We start from the raw sequence: 18,963 nt of genomic DNA on the forward strand, positions 1-18,963 counted from the left end.
ATAGTTTCCATTAAATTGAATGAGAATTTTATGTAATGGCTTTTAACGTAGGGGTAGATTTTTCAGGAATGAATTAAAGTGGATTGGTGACTTTTCCTTAACTAATTCTATCAGGAAGACACTGGCCTAAGCTAAGAGTTAGACATGTTGGTACCAAAGGGCTGACTGCACTCAAGCACTTATGTGCATGAGCTGATTTTCAGAGCAGAAAGAGAGCCTACCAGGTGGAAGTTTTGTGTGTGATTATCCACCTGCAAAGATGAAATAGAGTGAATGGAGAAGAGAGGATGATGAATAGCCCCAGCCCAGGCCTATATAATACCTTAAAACTCTTGGTTTAGGGGAGTGAAAGTAGAAGCTGAAGGGCTGTTCTTACAGGATTTTGAAGAATGTGGTTCTGAAGTGTGACGTCGAGTGGGCTGATGCCTGCTCCCTCCACCCCGCTCCTTTTGTTTGGTACCCAGCACTATTCCTGCACTGTGACAATTCTAGGGCATTGGTGGTGACACTTGAAAGGGAAGCATCAATGTATGAGCAGATAACTTGTGTAGTAGGCTGAATAATGGTCCCCCAAAGATGTCAACAGCTTAATTCCCACAACAGTCATACTTCACTGCCTCGTACTAAATGTTTGTGTTCTCTCAAAATGTATATATTGCAGCTGTCATTCCCAGTGTGATATTTTGAGGTGGGACCTTTGGGGGCTTAGATGAGGACATGAGAGCAGAGCCTGCTTGATGAAAGTAAAGCACTACAAAAAGAGAGAGAGACAGGAAAGTTCTCTTTCTATCATGTGAGAATCCAGTTAGATGGTAGCCATCTATAAGCCAGGAAGAGGACCCTCACCAAGATCTGAATCTGCTGGCACCTCGATCTTGGACTTCCCAGCGTCCAGAACTATGAAAAATAAATGTTCGTTGTTTAAGCCACTCAGGCTGTAGTAAAGATCTGCCTAGACTTATGATGGGGTTACATCCCAATAAATACACTGTAAGTTGGAAATATTAAGTAAAAAATGTATTTAATAAACCTAACGTACTAAACGTTATAGCTTAGCCTAGCCTACCTTAAATACTATCTGAACACTTAAATTAGCCTGCAGTTGGCTAAAATAATCTAACACAATAATAAAGTCTTGAATATCTCATATATTTTATTGAATACTGAAAGTGAAAAACAGGATGGTTGCATATGGGTAAAAATGGTTGTTAAGTGTTTCGGTTGTTTACCTTCATGATCATGTGGCCGACTGGGAGCTGTCGCTCATTACCCAGCACCACAAGAGAGTATCACACAGCATATTGCTAGCCCAGGAAGTGATCAAAGTTAAAATTGGAAATATGTTTTGTTTTGTTTTGTTTTGTTTTTTCTGAATGGGTATCTCTTCCACACCAAAATAAAGTTGAAAAATTGTAAGTCAGACCATTTTAAGTCAGGGATTATATTTGTTTTAGCAGCTCAAACTCACTTAGTACAACTTATCTTTCATGGTAAAGGGATTTTGCAGATGTGACTTAGTTGAGGATCTTGAAGTAGAAAAATTATCCTGAATTTTCCAGGTGGGCCTAATGTAATTACAAAGATCTTTATAAAGAGGAATCAGAAGTTCAGAGTGAGAAAAGGATGTGACCACGGAAGCAGAGATTGTAGTGATGCATTTTGAAGATGGAGGAAGGAGCCATGAGCTTCTAGAAGCTGGAAGAGTTGAGGTAATAGATTCTTCCTCAAGATCCCAGAAGGAACATCTTGATTTTAGCTCCATAAAGCCCATTTTGTACTTGTAACCTCCACAGTTATAATTTTGCTTTGTTTAAACCACCGAGTTTATGATAATTTGCAAAAGGCAGCAATAGGAAACTAATGCAGCTTGTAATGACAGACACACATGGGTAGTGGTCAGCGGACTTGGAAGTACCCACTGGAGCCTTGCAGGAAAGCAGTAGTACCCAATAGGAGAGCACGTGTGAGAACTACCCAGGGGCCTCCCCAAAGTCTTGTTGTGGAGAGACTTTGCGGGGATTTAAGACTCTGTGTTGCATTTTGGGACAGGGAGCCATCCATGTTATTAAAAATCTGGCCTTATTTGTACATATGGACCAGTGAAGGCTGCGGCCACTTGCAGTTACAGAAGGATTCACACAGACCTGACTTGTCAATAAACCTGTCTTTCACCAGCTTCAGCCTGAAGAGTTTATCTGTGGTCAATAGAAACCGTGTGGCATCGTTGCAGCCTTCCACTTCTTCCTCTCAACCCTGTGATCTGAGTTATTCAGTTACCCTATAGGGCAAATGAAGCCTGAAAAGCTCAAGTACAATCAAAACCAGCCTCACTCGAGGGAAAGGAAGTTGGTTTTCTGACCTTGTTGCTGGTTTAAGGAGGGACCATACACCAACAAGACACCCGAAACGATGGGGCACTCATTCTGAGTGAGAATTAGTTACATTTATCTGAGGTAGATGAGGGTGGAAGGAAGAGTATGGCCCTGTGTTGTCACTGATAGTTAAATCTCTTGCTCCCAATGTAACAGCGACTGGGGAAAAGTTAGAAAACTATGGCGTCTTCCCTTGAGAATGACCTATGACTCAGTGTTCTCTTCAATACCTCAGTACTATAAACAGACATGCCATCATTTGCAAGGGTAAAATTATACTCATGAGTGCAGTAGTACTCCAAATATTGCAAACTCCACAACACTTGATACAACTTGGTAATTTAACGAATATCACCACTGTGTAGAGAAAATATCTTGCAGATTATTTTATATACAATTAGGATAAAAGTCCCTTATGTATGTTTTATTATGCATCCCATTTTAATAACACATCAAAACAGTGACTGTTCTATTGTGCTATAAATTCTTCTCATTTGGCTTACAAGTTCCAAAAATAACATCAAGATTCAAATGAGTTTTATTCCTAAGTTTTTTAATAATTGTAATTAAAGGGCTAAATTTTTAACTCTGATTTTCCTGTGAAGATGCATAGATTGGCCTTGGTACAGGGCCCAATACTGTCAAGTTAGGGCCAATTGAGGTTAAGTGGTGTTTCTGGTAGAATCTTGGTCTAGCTCTTATTTTTCTTTTGAGACTACAAGTACTTGCTACTTAGGAGGACATTTGACATTATAATAACGTAAGTACATTAACACCCTTTAACTACTTGTGGGGTCATTAAGCTTGTCCACACATCAACACCCCCAAGCACATCTGTAAATGGGAACAATGTTTCTCTCTTTTTTTCTTTAGAGACTTCCCCTTCAGGGTTTTGGACTCTTCCATTGTACCATACAGAGATAGTGCTACTCATGTCTGCCCCTGACCCTCCTGGGGCCCTATCTGAATTTTCACAAAGCCCACTCTATGTGGTTTACACCATGACAGCAGGGAGCACAGCAGTTGAAAAGCACATTGACTAGCATAAACTTAGTTCAATGTACATATATTGAATGAATGATTGAATAAATATGAATGTATGCATAAATTATGAAATGAATAGGTTTCCTTTCCAAGCATCATCTCATACTTGGGGTCCTTTCCTTTACTGGATTTTCTTTTGAATTAGTATTCAAAATTATTCTGCCCACCCACTTGCAGTTATACTATACCTGGAAAGTGTGTGTGTGTGTGTATGTCTGTGTGTGTATGGGTATGAATACGCACAGACATACACACTTGACCTTGAACAACAGGGGGAGTTAGAGTTGCCAACTACCCACACAACTGAAGATCCACATAAAACTTTTGACTCCCACAATACTTAATAGCCTACTGTTGACCAGAAGACTTACCAATAACACAATCAATTAACACATTTTGTTATATGTATTATATACTGTATTCTTACAATAAAGTAAGGAAAGAAAATGTTAAGAAAAATAAGAGAAAATACATTTACAGTATTGTACTGTATTTGTCAAAAAAACTACATAGAAGTGGACCCATGTAGTTCAAGCCTGTGTTGTTCAAGGGCCAACTGTGTACAGTAAAACCTTGAATTGCTAGTAAATTGTTCTACGAGTGTTCCGCAAGAAGAGCAGACATTGCTAATAAATTTTAACTTGATAAACAAGCAATTTTTTGCAATATGAGTAGCATGTGATGCCAGTGTCCCATGAACACAACTGAGCCAATGGTTCTTGAAATTTGCTTTCATATATGAGTGCTTTGGATTATCAGCATGTTACCAGAACGAATTATGCTCACAAACCAAGGTTTTTCTGTATATGACAGTATATGACAATAAGTGCTGTTACCTCATTTGGTGGGTGGCAGGGAACCAAAGATTCACTAGAATATAAAGGAACACACGGGTTTCACGGTCCGCTCCTGGTTTGCACCCAACTATGTCCTTTATTAAGTCTGTAACATGGGCAAATTCTTTAACATTTGTGTCTCAACTTCCTTATCTATAAAAATGAGAATAAATATGTGTCTTCAAGAAACTGTTACCAAAACGTTATTTGTAGATGAATCCTAAATCTAGCAGTGAGTCCTGTTGGAGTAGGAGGCTCATAAGCCTCTCCACACTCATAAGAACAAAACTGCAGGGCATAGCTATTTTTGGAGGAATGACTTGCTGAGAACAGGCATCTGGCAGACCAGATTGAAAGGAACCTCTTCTCAGGGATGCAATTCCTAAACAACTGTGGGCAGAGGCTGGAGATCTTGTCTTATTAGTAATGAAAGTTTTGTCTAATGAAAAGATTCATGGGCACAATTTAAATGGGACATTAAAAGTTCAGCAGAGTGTGGACAATACAGTGAATTTCTGCCAGAAATAAAAGAAAGAGCTCCTTAATTCTATTTGGTAAAAATCTTTATTTAAAAAAAATTAACATTTGAGACAGAGACAGAGCATGAGTGGGGGAGGGGCAGAGAGAGATAAAGAGGGAGACCTAGAATCTGAAGCAGGCTCTGAGCTCCCAGCTGTCAGCACAGAGCCTGACATGGGGCTCGAACTCACGAACCACAAGATCATGACCTGAACTGAAGTTGGACGCTTAACCGACTGAGTCACCAAGGCGCCCCGGTAAAAGTCTTTATTAATTTCTAGTGAGTAAATACTAAAAAAAAAAGTCATAACACCATATATTATTTTTACTTCTAGAGTTGATATTTCACAAAAAGTCAGAATTCCTGTGGATTTGTTATTTAAACTAAGTTTGTTTTCAACTCAAAGCTTAAAAAAGAGGTTTTCCTTCTAAGAGTCTCCCACTTGGTTGCAGCTCTAGCATCTCCAGATGTGTTGGCCATTCCTAAATCACAGGGGTGTTTTTTTTTTTTTAATACCCTACGCAAAGAATTTCTCTGTCTTGTCTCTGTCTTGTCAAGATTAGCTTTTACCTTAAAAGTCTAAAATCTAAAAGATGATTAGTGCTAACTAATCAGAAAAAGTCTGGAAACTTCACTTCAGCAACTTTAACCTTCCAGATTCTAGAGTCAATAGTCAAGTTACTGAAGAATTAAATCTCCAGTTTTCCATAGTTTTACTCAGACAGTCAAAAATACATCCAACACTGGTTCTCAACAAGAGAACCCAAGGGGCATTTGGCAATATTGAGAGGCATTTTTATTTGTCACACCTGGGGAGAAACTACTGGCATTTAGTGGGTAGAGACCACGAATGCTACTAAAATTCCTAAGGTGCCTACAACTCCCACACAGAAATTTTCTGGTCCAAATGTCAATAGTGCTAAGTTCGGAAATCCTGCATTACAGTGATACATGTTGCAATTAATTTATACTAATTAATCAGAGGCAGAATGTCATATTATAATATGGTGCTTGAGTGGGTTCCCTACTTTTTCATTGGGGACACCATATCTACAGGAGTAGATGATTGTTAGGATTCTTCATAGTTAGAAACTTATGTAAATGACTGTTACTTTGAGACTCGGTAATTTTAAATGAGCTTCAAAATATTTTTAAACAAATATTGCATTGGAATTTTTAAAATAATTTTCTGAAAGCTAGATTTAAAATCTCAACATCTAGTATGCAGTCCCACCTTGCAAACTAACTGCTGTATAACCTTAACAGACTTTTAACATCTATGAACTTTAATGCTTACATTTACAAAATGAATTAAAACATACACCTATCTCATAGCAGGTTTTAAGCAAAAAAAAAAAGTATGTAAAATCACTTTCATAAGTGTCAAGTAAATGTAAGGTATTATTGTGGCTTTTTAAAATATAGATTTCCTTTTGAGTAATCAACTGGTTTTATGACCTTTTATTTTTAAAGAATAATTTTATTAGTTTTTCAGATAGAGACTCTACATATTTCTAAAATAAATATCATATTCCTTAGCATCCTAGCACATGCCTCCAATTTTACTTTAATGGAAAGGGAACATAAATACAAGTTTTAAACTAAATCTGATTGAGTAGGCTCTATTAAGCACAATTTAAATTTAGATAAATGACAACTTAGCTTTTATTTACTGTTTTACCCATATATATATATATATACGTATATATGTATATATATACATATACAGTATATATATGTGTATATATATACATATACACACATACATAAATAGCTCCTAAAGTCATGTAAATTTTAATTTTCCAGAAAACATGACTGTCTTTGAGACTTCAAGTACTATCTCTTATTATACAATCACAAATACTGGTTAGAGAATTAAATCTATAATCACAATATACAGTGAAATGACAATGCTAAGTCTATATTATATACGGAGTTGATGTATTAAAAAAGAAGTTTTCACACTCAAAAGGCTATAGAGGGACTGGGCAGATCATTTAAATGAAGCAAGTATAGGGGCTCCTGGGTGGCTCAGTCGGTTAAGCGTCCGACTTCAGCTCAGGTCACGATCTCGCGGTCCTTGAGTTCGAGCCCCCCGTCGGGCTCTGGGCTGATGGCTCAGAGCCTGGAGCCTGCTTCCGATTCTGTGTCTCCCTCTCTCTCTGCTCCTACCCCGTTCATGCTCTGTCTCTCTCTGTCTCAAAAATAAATAAAACGTTAAAAAAAAATTTATAAATGAAGCAAGTATAAGAAAACAGGGAGCCTGGGAAAGGCACATACCACCCCCCTCCAAACTAATGTTGACATATAGGATTATAGGTCTAGTGCCCCCAGATCCTAGAATTTTTGAAGAGAAATCAGAAATTCTGATGTTGATGTGAAACTTCTGTATTTTTAAAGCCTCTGTAGAGAAAATTTGCTTAAGGGCTGTCAGCAACCACTATTCTAAAAAAATAGTGTAAAACAGTACTTTTTCACCAAAATGTCTCAATATTTAAAAAAGAAATGTTTGAGCAGTGATAATTTCCACTGTTTTTTAGTAAAATTCCTCTAAGGGACATGGACAAGAGAAACCATGGGAAGTCTGCACAGTAGTCCAGAACCCTTCAAGGCTCTGATGCCTTGGCCTTCTCTTCTTACTTGCTCCCTCAGGACCTTTAGGTGAGAAGACCAGGATCTCACAGAAGTCTGAAATCAAATCTCATAGAATGTAGTCCTACTCTGTAGGAATAGAACACTTAAATCATATTTATATCAACTCCAGAACCAGTCCCCCTTTTGAGAACGATTCAGGTTTCAACTCAAGATAAATAATTAGACATACTCTGGTGTGGGATAAGAGGAAGTATTGCAAAGTTACTCTAACAATGTCAACAAGAACATTCAAATAGTCTCAAGAATGCATTGTTGGGGCGCCTGGGTGGCTTGGTCGGTTAAGCGTCCGACTTCGGCACAGGTCATGATCTCACGGTCCGTGAGTTCGAGCCCCGCGTCAGGCTCTGTACTGACAGCTCAGAGCCTGGAGCCTGTTTCAGATTCTGTGTCTCCCTCTCTCTCTGCCCCTCCCCTGTTCATGCCCTGTCTCTCTCTGTCTCAAAAATAAATAAACGTTAAAAAAAATTATAAAAAAAGAATGCATTGTTTACTAAGCTATATGCACATACGCACAATTTCAGTAATCTATATAAAATTTTCCTAATCATTTATTTTCTGTGTAATATTTCACTCTGCTGTTAGCACTTTAACAGTTCTGTAATATATTGAACACTTCAACCATGTGATATCCAATCAATCACAACCTGTCAGAGGTATGATTTTGATTTTAATATTGACATATTCTCAAATTTGCAAGAATTTCCTTTGAATCCACATTTGCTAATATTCAGTGCACTTTCTCTTTGTCCCATGTCCAAAAACAGGCCTTTGAAATATAATGGAAACTTTTCATTCTGTTGTACTTTGTCATCTGAAGCATTTGTTGATAATAAATCTTGAATTATTCAGCTTCATTTCAGATGTGCAGTCAGCAGGATTAATATCATATCATCGTGGGTTTTTAGGAAAAGAAAACCCTTAAATCTCCAAACCAAAATGTAGACCCCTGATACCTTTTCAAAATGTGCTAAAGTGCGTACAATACAAACTGAGAATTTCAAGGCTTGGCATGTTTACTAGGCAAACATATATACAACCACACAACCAGTTACATCTTTCTTCCACCTAGATTCATTTCTCAAACCATCATTTTTAAGTCTTAAAACTAGAAATTCCAAACACAGTTACGAACAGAGCAATAGACATCATTTTAAACCGTCCAAGAGTCAGTATATATTATTGAAAATTTATTGAAAAAAAGGCACTGTAGAAGATGAGAGAAGAGTGGGAATCATGATCCTTGCTTTCACAGAGACCTAGAGAAAACTAAATATACCTGAATCAATCAAAGATCTATTCATTGTGCTCTAACATTTACAGGTAACAAACAGCCACAGAAAGGGTGATGGGTCTAAAATAGAGACAACTTTTGAGGAAATGTGGAGGTTGGTGTTTACCCCTAAAAATCCTGTGTATAAGTGCTTTATTAGTTACAACAAAATTCTGGGGTGTATTCTGCATGACAAAATTAGCCATAAATGATAAGATGTATCTGGCTTTCAAAAATCTGTGACTCTGAGCTTAGATTTTTGCTTTTTGCTTTAGTGTTGCAAGGGAGCCACATTATTTACTTCTATTTTACTGTCATTTCAGTTAATATAAGACTTATACACCTTAAAGAATAGATACTTTAATGTGACTCAAACATGTTCTATGACATAGATTCGGTGGGATCAAATCCCAATAATGTAGCTACAAATTGAGCTTCAGTTTAATCTCTAATTTCAGTTACCCTGTAGCAGCAGTGGACAGTGGGTGGGTAAAACCTACTGGTTCATGTATGCTACTGAATAGTCAAAAAATAAGATTTAATGGTTATTTTTACTGTTGATAGAACCATCAATGGGTTTATTTTGGGGTGAGCCAAATCATTGCCAGTTAAGAGAGCAACACCAGAGCCCAGTATTTATTGTAAACATGACAATATGGCATGGCCTGTATATGTATACACACACACACACACACACACACACCTGAAATTATTAAGAGAACCTTGTTTTCTGATTTCTTCAAATAAATAGTTGGCATATATGTGAGTGTATGTGACTGTATACACACATGTAGTGGCCATGTGTGAAAATCTTAGTATAATGCAAAATACTTTATTTAATCCTTTGTTAGGGTAAGTGGAGGACAGGATGAAGAAGAATTGAAAATAACCAAAATATGAGGAATTCTATCTTCTTTCCATGAAACAACAATTGAAAAGGGAACCAAAATATATTTTATGCATGCAGAGTTTGACATTTACTGAGTGTTTCCAGAAGGGAGACAGTTTTAAAAACCTGCCATCATTATTTATAATATAAATAGCCAAATACATAAAGCACAGATTTCCCACCTCATTTTAATAAATATCAACAATATTAAAGCATTGATAGTATTGTTCATAGCTTCTGTCTTTAATTTTTTTGTCTAGCTTACTAATTGCTGAGAGAAATATTAAGATCTCCAATTGCTTGAGAAATTTGTATTTCTGTCTTTAATTTTCTCAATTTTTATTTCATGTACTCTTAAGCTCTATTATTAGATATACATTTAAGGTCGTTATATCTTCCAAATGAATTGACCCTTTATAATTTTTAGATTTACCTATTGATATATGATAATATGGTTTCTATTGATATGTTCTTTGTCTGATATTAATATATCCTTTCCAGGCTCTTTATTATGGCTTGCATGGTATATATTTTTCCATACATTTAATTTAAACCTATCCAATTTAAGCTTATCTATATTTTATGTTTAAAGTGTATTTCTTTTGGAATATAGTAAAGTTGGGTCTTGCCTTTGTTTCCCCCCATTCTGACTACTACAACTTTTTAACTGGAGCATTTAGACCATCAACATTTAATGTAATTTTTATATTATTGGCTTATGACCTACAATTTAATTTGTTTTGGCAGCTCTTTTTTTTTCTCTTTTCTTCCTTTTTTACCTTCTCTTGGATTAACTGAATTTTTTTTTCCAAACTTCATTTCTAAGCACTAGCTTCTTAGCTATACATTTTGCATGGTAATGGCTGCTTTGTGTATTACAGTACGCATCTCTAACTTTTCAATTTACATAGAATTGTTATTGTTCTGCTTATGTAAAAATGTGAAAATTTCACAACTTCATAGTTTAACACCTCACCATCATGTTATATGGCCATATGTATTATGCTATGTATGTTACAAATCCCACAATTCAATCTTACATTTTTTATTAATGGTTTTGTATTTTAAAGAAATAAGAGGGAGCAACAGCCTTTTACCTTGTTGAACACTGAATATTGAACATGGAGTTGGGAAGAGATGTACATAACCAGCTGACTCTAGTACACAACTGTAATCTAAAGCATTTCTTATTTCTAGGGACGAGTTCTTACTTTTCTTCACAGTTCTGAGTTTTTTAAATTACCCAACATCTTCTGTCATTAGTATGACCTGAGATAATATATTGGTTATCCTTCCTGATAAAATTTTTGGCAAACCTTATCGCTTAAAATTCTATTTGAGGTCCCTGGATCCATAGAAACATAGACTTGTGGACCCTCTATATCAACCATTTGTTTAGAGTTGTGAAAATTGAGACCAGGGGAACTTAAATGATTTAAATAAAGCTAGACAACGAATCAATAGGTAAACTTAGATTGGAATATACATTTCCTAACTTCTAGAGGTCAGATCTTGCCTGAAATTCAGGTGCTTTTCACCCAGCAAATGTAGTATCTTATATTCTAGTGACTCTTTATTTCCTACCAGACTGTAAAAGCCTCGAGTGCAGAGTATGTTAGGGTCCATTTTATCTTTGAATCTCTAGCACTTAGGACAGTGTCTAAGAGAGCAGAGGACCACAGTGTGCAACAGTTGTTTGGCCCCACTTAAAAAAAGAACAAAACAAAACTGAATTTGAATGTCCTTGAAATGGGACACATATATTCTATAGAATAAGATATATAGGGATATCTCAGTGCTGCCCACCTTACTAATTCATTTATGGGAAACAATTTATATATTTGTGTATCTCACACATCACTTAAATTTTTAAGTACCCAATAAACGTAAAATGAAGAATCAGGATATCAAATGCTTATTTTTTTTTTCTTAGGTAGGAGGGTGATAAACTCTCTTGGTTTGCCCAAGACTGTTTTGATTCTAGAACTGAAAGTTTTGCAATTCTAGGAAAGCCTTAAATCCTAGGCAAGTCAAAATGGTTCATTACTCTTAGCTGGCTGATTTTTCTCTAAGTAAAAATAATTTTTTATCAAAATATTACCAAAGTATCAATGACTTATAATTCCATCTCTCTGGGAAAATAAAAAAAATAATTTAACACTGTATTGTGTAATTGAAATTTGCTAAGAGAGTAGAACTTAAGGGTTCTCATCAAAAAACAAAAAAAAACCAAAACCAAAACAATAAAAAATAGAAATATGTGAGGTAATGGGTGTGTTAATTATCTAGAGAGGAGGAATCCTTCACAATGTATACATAATTCATCACAGTGTACTCTTTAAATATTTTAAAGTTGTATTTGTCAACTTTTTACCTCAGTAAAGCTGGGGAAAATACTCTGGCTTGTCTGGAAAAAAGAATAATTTGATTAGTTACAACATCTAGGTGAACTCTGTCTGCCTTCTCTCAAGGAACTTGTGATAAATCCTGATCTAATCATACCTTAGGTTCATTTCTTCATGCTGAAGTGTATTCATCATGGTCTTTTCTTGAGAATAAATGGCTACACTTCCTCTGACTCTAGTGATATATCAGTGTTTATAGACAACCTTCACAAAGGACCTGGTGCACCTCAAGTTTTAGTAATAGTTTCCATGGAAGAAATCCCATTGCTTCCTTAGTCCTTATGATAAGTGTGCCTCCCTGCAAGACTTTTTTTCTGTGAGAACCTCTCAGTTGATGCTCTTCTAGGTGGTCTTGCTTCCTACAGAACCCCCCTCTCAGAGTCTAAACCTAATTTTTCTCAAGGAAGGCCAGTTGATTTCATAATTTGTTTTGTTAATTTGTCTCAGTTTGGTGAGGTGGCTCTAGCTGCAACCACTCCCTCTTTCTTAAGTTTCCAGAATTTAGGATACTCATGAATTACTTATGTGTCTATGTAATGAAGTCTTCCCTGCAGTTTTGCCTGTTGCCTTCCCTTCCCTCCTCTCCAAGGTACTTCAGGTCTTGGGTAGATGTTTGATTTTAGAAGGCCATTTTGTGCCTCTCTCCATCATTCTCTTTCTCTCTCCATCTCTCCAAATAACATCTCTATGTTATTTGAAAACATATTTGGAAGAACATAAAAAAAATGGTTTGTTTTTTACTATTTAAAATAGTAGTGGCTCTAAGGATAGATTTGGGGAAAAAAATGAGATAATACAAATACGAATTATACCAGAAAGAGGTGGTGGGTGTTGGAGGAGGAGGAGGAAAGTGCAACATAGAGATGGAGACTAGAGGAGAAGAAAATAACCTTTTTCTTCCCTATCTTCTCTGTCTTGACAGAAATCTCTGATTCTTTGTCCACTTCTCCATTTGAAATCTTCTCATTTGTACTTGGACCCGAACAATCTAGCATATCTGATAACACGATAAAATTGATTTTTAAATATAATTTTTATTTTGTGTACCATAGCCTGAATATTGGAATGAGATACAACAAAAATTTATATTAATTAAAGCTCTTTTAAATATTTGAAAATAGGATTTCTAAATTATCATGTAAGTTTATGCAGAAAACACAAATCAAATGGTTCCTGGTTTTGATGTAATAAAAACTGGTACTGTTATTATAAATTTCTACAACTTTTTTCCCAGCTCCATTGAAAGATGAAAGTGCCAAACACTGTCGTTTTTCAGCCCTTCCCCTTGGAATTCCTGTCACTCTTATTTAGTAGACCTTATTTCTTCATGGAAATAGCACTGTTTCATTTATAAAAAATTCATGGGACACAATTTTCTCTTGAGTACATAGGGCCTAAGGCTTTCAACCATGTCTATACTATTGCCTAGAAACTTGCCTATATTTAAAAGATTCATGAATTTAGAGTTACTATTGGTCAAATGTCAGCAGTGCCTTTTTTAGAGTTATAAAACAGAGGATTAGAAAAAAATCTATAAGAACTCATTCATTTGGTCTTTACTTATGGAAAAACTTGCCCTACATCAATCAAAACAGACAAATAATCTTATTCTTAAAAAAAGAAGAAGTCACCACTTACCTTAGTGTTTAGATACTAAAATGAAAGGCCTTGTTTCTTGTGGAATGTAGCATTTTGTTACAATAACAATCTATTTCTCTTACCAGATAAACTGAGGTTTTTTTAAGTTTGTTTATTTTGAGAGAGCAAGCACGTGCACAAGTGGGGGAGGGGCATAGAGAGAGGGAGAGAAAGAATCCCAAGCAGGCTCTTTGCCACCAGTGCAAAGCCCAACACAGGGCTCGAACTTAGGAACTGTGAGATCATGACGTGAGCTGAAACCAGGGGTCAGAGGCTTATCCAACTGAGCCACCCAGCCTCCCCAATATATTGAGTTTTTAAATTGCCTCTGTACTTCAATATTCTGCTTTTTCAAATTTTCATGATTATGTTTCCTGGTTAAAGTTTCTGTATTTCTCTTCAATCAGTAACCTAGATAAATAGTTGACATCTTTGATCCCGCAGCTTTCAGCATATTATATGAATTTTGTATTCTGTATAATTTATTTTATAATCCAAACACCTAGCACAGGGTTTACAAGTCAATATGTATTAAAGATCAAGGACTCCAATAAACTGAAGATCTGCAAAAGGAGTCCATCAGAGTTTGGAGCCTGAAAGTTTGTGAAATGGAGCTCAAAACCCAATCTGTACTAGTGAGAGTTAGATTTCATATTGTGATTCAAATCTACTATTACTAGTATTATCTCGTGATTCAAACACTTCATTTATTAAGTGCCTGCTCAATGGTTCTTAAAGCTAGATGACATTATTTCCCTGGTGACAAAGTCACTCGGCTATTTATTACTCACTTAGATTATTCTATCCATTTCATTCCCTCAGGGCTACAAGTCTGTCTAGAAGAGAATACATTAAGATGATGAAGACTTTTACCTACATCTGAAGTCATGAAAGGAATTAATTTTTTTTATTTTAGCACCTGACACGTCTAAAATTAATAATTATAATCACTTATCAAGTACATATTGTGTTCCAAAGACTGTGCTAACAAGTACTTTGTTTGCACAGTCCATTTTATATAATTGTCACAAAAACCCTGTCTGGTACTGATATCAACTTTACACGTGAGGAAAGTAAGTTTTAGAAAGATTAGATGGCTTACCCACATTTGAAAAGTTACCAAGTGGCAGAAATAAGATTTTATCCAGTGTGTTTGATTTCAAAGTCTTGTTATTTCCTGCTATGCCAATATTTCCTGCAAATTGAGGACCTACAATTCACTTGCTAATATTGATAAAAATGATGCTTTAGATAAGCATGGAAATGAAAGCTAATAAACTTATAAAATAAATATACAGAAAGACATTAGTTAAATTGCAACAGATAATTTGATTTGTAGAGACATTTCAGTGTTGTGCTCAATCTTAGAACATAGAGAACCCATATGGTTCTCTACCATTATATGGTGGATTTCATTGTCATTAAGGAGAACCATGCTTCCATCATTACAGAAAACTGTCAGTGGATCTTTAAATATATTTTTGGTATTTATGTATAATTTATGTTTTACATTTTATACATTCAATATACTAATAGAATCACATGTTAATATTTTATATCAATATTACACTGGGTATTTGGAAGAGGAGATTGCATAACCATCTCCTTTACAAATAGAATTATACTAAAAGTATATAAGCAAAAATTTACCATCTTACCCATTTCTAAGTGTACAGTTCAGTGATGTTAAATATATTTATGTTGTTCAACCATTTTCTAGAATTTTTTCATTTTGCGAAAGTAAAACTTTTTACCTGGTAAAAAAACAACTCCTCATTCTTGCTCCCCTCAGTTCCTGGGAACCACTATTCAACTTTACATTTCTATGAATTTGACTACTCTAGATACTTCATATAAGTGGAATTCTATAGTATTTATTTTTTTGTGTGTGAGTGGCTTGTTTGACTTGGCATAATATCCTTGAGTTTCATCCATATGGCAGCATGTGTCAGAATTTCATTTTTAAGGCTGAATAATATTCCGTTGTATGTGTAGACCATATTTTGTTTACCCATTAATCTGCTGATAGACATTTGGGTTGTTTCTACCTTTTGGCTATTGTGAATAGTGTCGCTGTGAATGTGGAGGTACAAATATCTCTTCAAGAACTGGCTTTCAATTTTTGTGTGTGTGAATACCCAAAAGTAGATTTGCCAGATTATATGGCAATTATTATTTTTTTTTTTTGAAGAACCACCATTTTGTTTTCCAAAGTAGCTGTACCATTTTACATTCTTACCAGTAATTTGCAAGGATTTCTATTTCTCCACATCCTCACTAATACTTGTTATTTTCTGTGTTGTTTTGTTTTGTTTTTATAATAGCCATCCTCTTGGGGGTGTGAGGTGATATTTCACTATGGTTATGATTTAAATTTCCCTGATGATTAGTGATGGTGATGTTTTCATATGCGTATTGGCCATTTGTACATTACCTTTGAGGAAATGTCTATTCAAATCCTCTGCCTATTTTTGAAACTGTTTTTTTTTTTTTCTTGCTGTTGTTGAGTTGTAACCAACGTTATTCTTATTACAGTTTTCGCTGCAGTATCTGACAATCTTTAGGTAGGAATGAGCCATAAGATAATTCAAGATAATTGGGATCAAGCCCTACATTGGTCTCTGTGCTGAGAATGGAGCCTACTTGGGATTCTCTCCTTCTGCCCCTCTCCCCTGCTGGTGTATGCTCTTTCTCTCAAAATAAACTTAAAAAAATCATAGACTTATTTAAGGTACACAAACATTTGGTAAACCTAAGGAAGCATTTCACTTAATTCTGATTTTAATATGTTTTTGAAAACACATGAATGGGTATTAGTACAACTAATATTTGAGCTAGAATAGAGTTTAGATACAGATACCATTTCATCCAGTTTGCTCATTTTACAGATAAGGAAATAATAAGGAAGAAAGTATTTGTTACACAATTAGTTAATGCACAACTAGGCTTGGAAGTCAGGGACCCAGGTCTCAAACTACTGCTTCTTTTCTACCTCCTGCACTGTTGTCATGAGTAGACTCCAGCTGAAGAAGTTGTCTTTGGAATTTATTGACCTAAGATCCCAAACACTCCAATTCTTGCTCCTTAGTAGTTATAATGTCTTTAGCAAGACACTTAAGTATAGTGATGTTCAGGATTTTCCATTAATAAACATAAAAAAACCCTGTCCTCTAATATCAATGGTGGTTATGATATTCAAATGAGATAAAATATGTGAAAATCTGAAATGGACAGTTACATGTAAGTATAAGGTGGTATTACTATTAACATAAAATTTTTGTGACATGTATTAGGATGAAAAGAAAAAATTGAGTATCTAGATACATACTTAAATTTCGATCTTATATATTCCTCTCTATGTACTTGTCCCCATAGATACAGTGGCTAACTGTATGTGACACATACCAAATCTCCAACAATTCTTCCCTTTGTCATTTCTGGATTTTCATCTCCTTATTTGCAAAAGGAGAAAGTCTGGGCAAGATGATGGCTACAGATCAATTCAACTAAAATATCTATGATGCTGTGATACGAATGTCCCGTTAAAATTAACTGCAACTGAAAATTCTTTTGAGTCTATTAAGTGTATACTGTGGGAAATAGTATTAAGCCAAAGACTATAAGCTAGACATTGTCCTTATGCTCTATATGTAGGAAAGCAAATAAAATATTTTTTTATAAAGCTTTGCTTACTAGCTCCTGCAATTTCCATGTGTCTCTTCTTCAGAGGTCATCTTCTCCCAAATGTAAAACTAGAATAAATATTTTTCTCATTTCCTTATTCCCACACACACAAAACAAAGTCCTTTAAAGAACATATACTTTGAGGGATGCCTGGGTGGCTTAGTCGGTTAAGTGACCAACTTCAGCTCAGGTCATGATCTCATGGTTCCTGAGGTTGAGCCCTGTGTCAGGCTCTGTGTTGACAGCTCAGAGCCTGGAGCCTGCTTTGGATTCTGTGTCTCCATCTCTCTATGCCCCTCCCTCACTAAGGTTCTGTCTCTCTTTCCCTCAAAAGTAAATAAACATTAAAAAATTAAAAATAAAGAACATACACTTTGGGTTTGAATCCCAGATCATCTGATCACGGCTGAGTTAGTTTGTACAAGACATTAAATGCCTTAAGACCTCAGTTTTGTAAATACATCAAGTAAATGAGAGTATTAGTCCCCCTCCTCCAGACTTATGTTCAGGACTGAGTGAAATATACTACATATGGTATGTAGCACAGATCCAGATAGAGAGCAGATGTTCATTAAGTGTTAATTTCTCTCCTTCCCTTTCCAAGTAGTTACCATTAGGGAATTTGGGTCCACAAATAAGGCCAGACTCCTTATAATGGGGATGCTGTTCATGACAGTTACTTAAGAAAGTAAAGCATCTAGCAATAGTTCAATTTATAGAAAGTTTATTTCACCAACTGATGATTCATGGAAATGTGACCCAATGGTAGGACGAGATCCTAAGGCCAAATCAAACAGACACCTTGAGTTAAGGATGTTACTGAACATGTGAATAGGTAATATAAATGAAACCTGAGCATTCAAATCTTTTATCAGTAGACCAAGAAAAATGAATTTATTCACAGTGGAGTTGCTTTACATTGAGTGAGGTCTGGTGGTTCAGAATCTAAATTCTCAAAAGGTAGCTCTGTGGAAGTCTTTTTTTTTTTAATTTTTTTCTTGAAGGTCAGGTGTTTCTGACATGGCTGAGGAAACTTTTTTGAAGGAGTTAATCTGAGTCCAAAAGAAACAAATTAAACTACAAACATAAACTTGAAAAGAAATCACACACTTAAAGGAAATCTTTAGAGGAGTTGTATTTGTGATCATGAGTCTCTGTTAAAATGTTAAGTGGTATTTGACCTAAATCCATAGCCCTTCTCTCCATCTCCTTCTCTGGCTAATCCATTAATGGTGATTTCTAATTGGTTTTTATTTAGAAAACAGGCCATACTAAATCCTATCTGAACTGAAATGTTGATCAAGATACTTGGATCTTTGATAGATTCATATTGAGCTGGGACCCAGGCTGACAGAATTCCAGACCCTTTCACTGTCTGTTCTGGGTGCTGGTTCTTCAAATCTTTCTATGACTGGACAGTGATAAGTTTTACTCTAAATGCAGGTTTCTTAATTACAGCTCTATAACATTTTGGACTGGATAATTCTTGTTAGGGGATTGTCCTATCCATTATATAATGCTTAGTATTCCTGGTCTCTGCCCACTAGGTGCCTGTAGCACCCAAGTCACCCTATTGTGACAATCAAAAATGTCTTCAGTCACTGTCAAATGTCCCCTGGGGAACAAAATCATCCCAGATTGAGAACCATG

At 35.6% G+C, this 18,963-nt stretch overlaps 1 protein-coding gene across 1 annotated transcript in view; it reads right to left on the reverse strand.

The window, feature by feature from the left end:
* The window catches only part of LOC122229326 (transmembrane protein 183A-like), a 36,357-nt gene extending 23,371 nt beyond the window's left edge, over positions 1-12,986 (reverse strand). The window contains 1 exon segment of the mRNA XM_042954372.1: positions 12,804-12,986. Within this exon segment, the coding sequence (XP_042810306.1) occupies positions 12,804-12,986 (183 nt within the window).
* Positions 12,987-18,963: the final 5,977 nt, after the last annotated feature.

Source organism: Panthera leo, chromosome C2 (genome assembly GCF_018350215.1).
Source record: "Panthera leo isolate Ple1 chromosome C2, P.leo_Ple1_pat1.1, whole genome shotgun sequence".
Taxonomy (NCBI): domain Eukaryota; kingdom Metazoa; phylum Chordata; class Mammalia; order Carnivora; family Felidae; genus Panthera; species Panthera leo.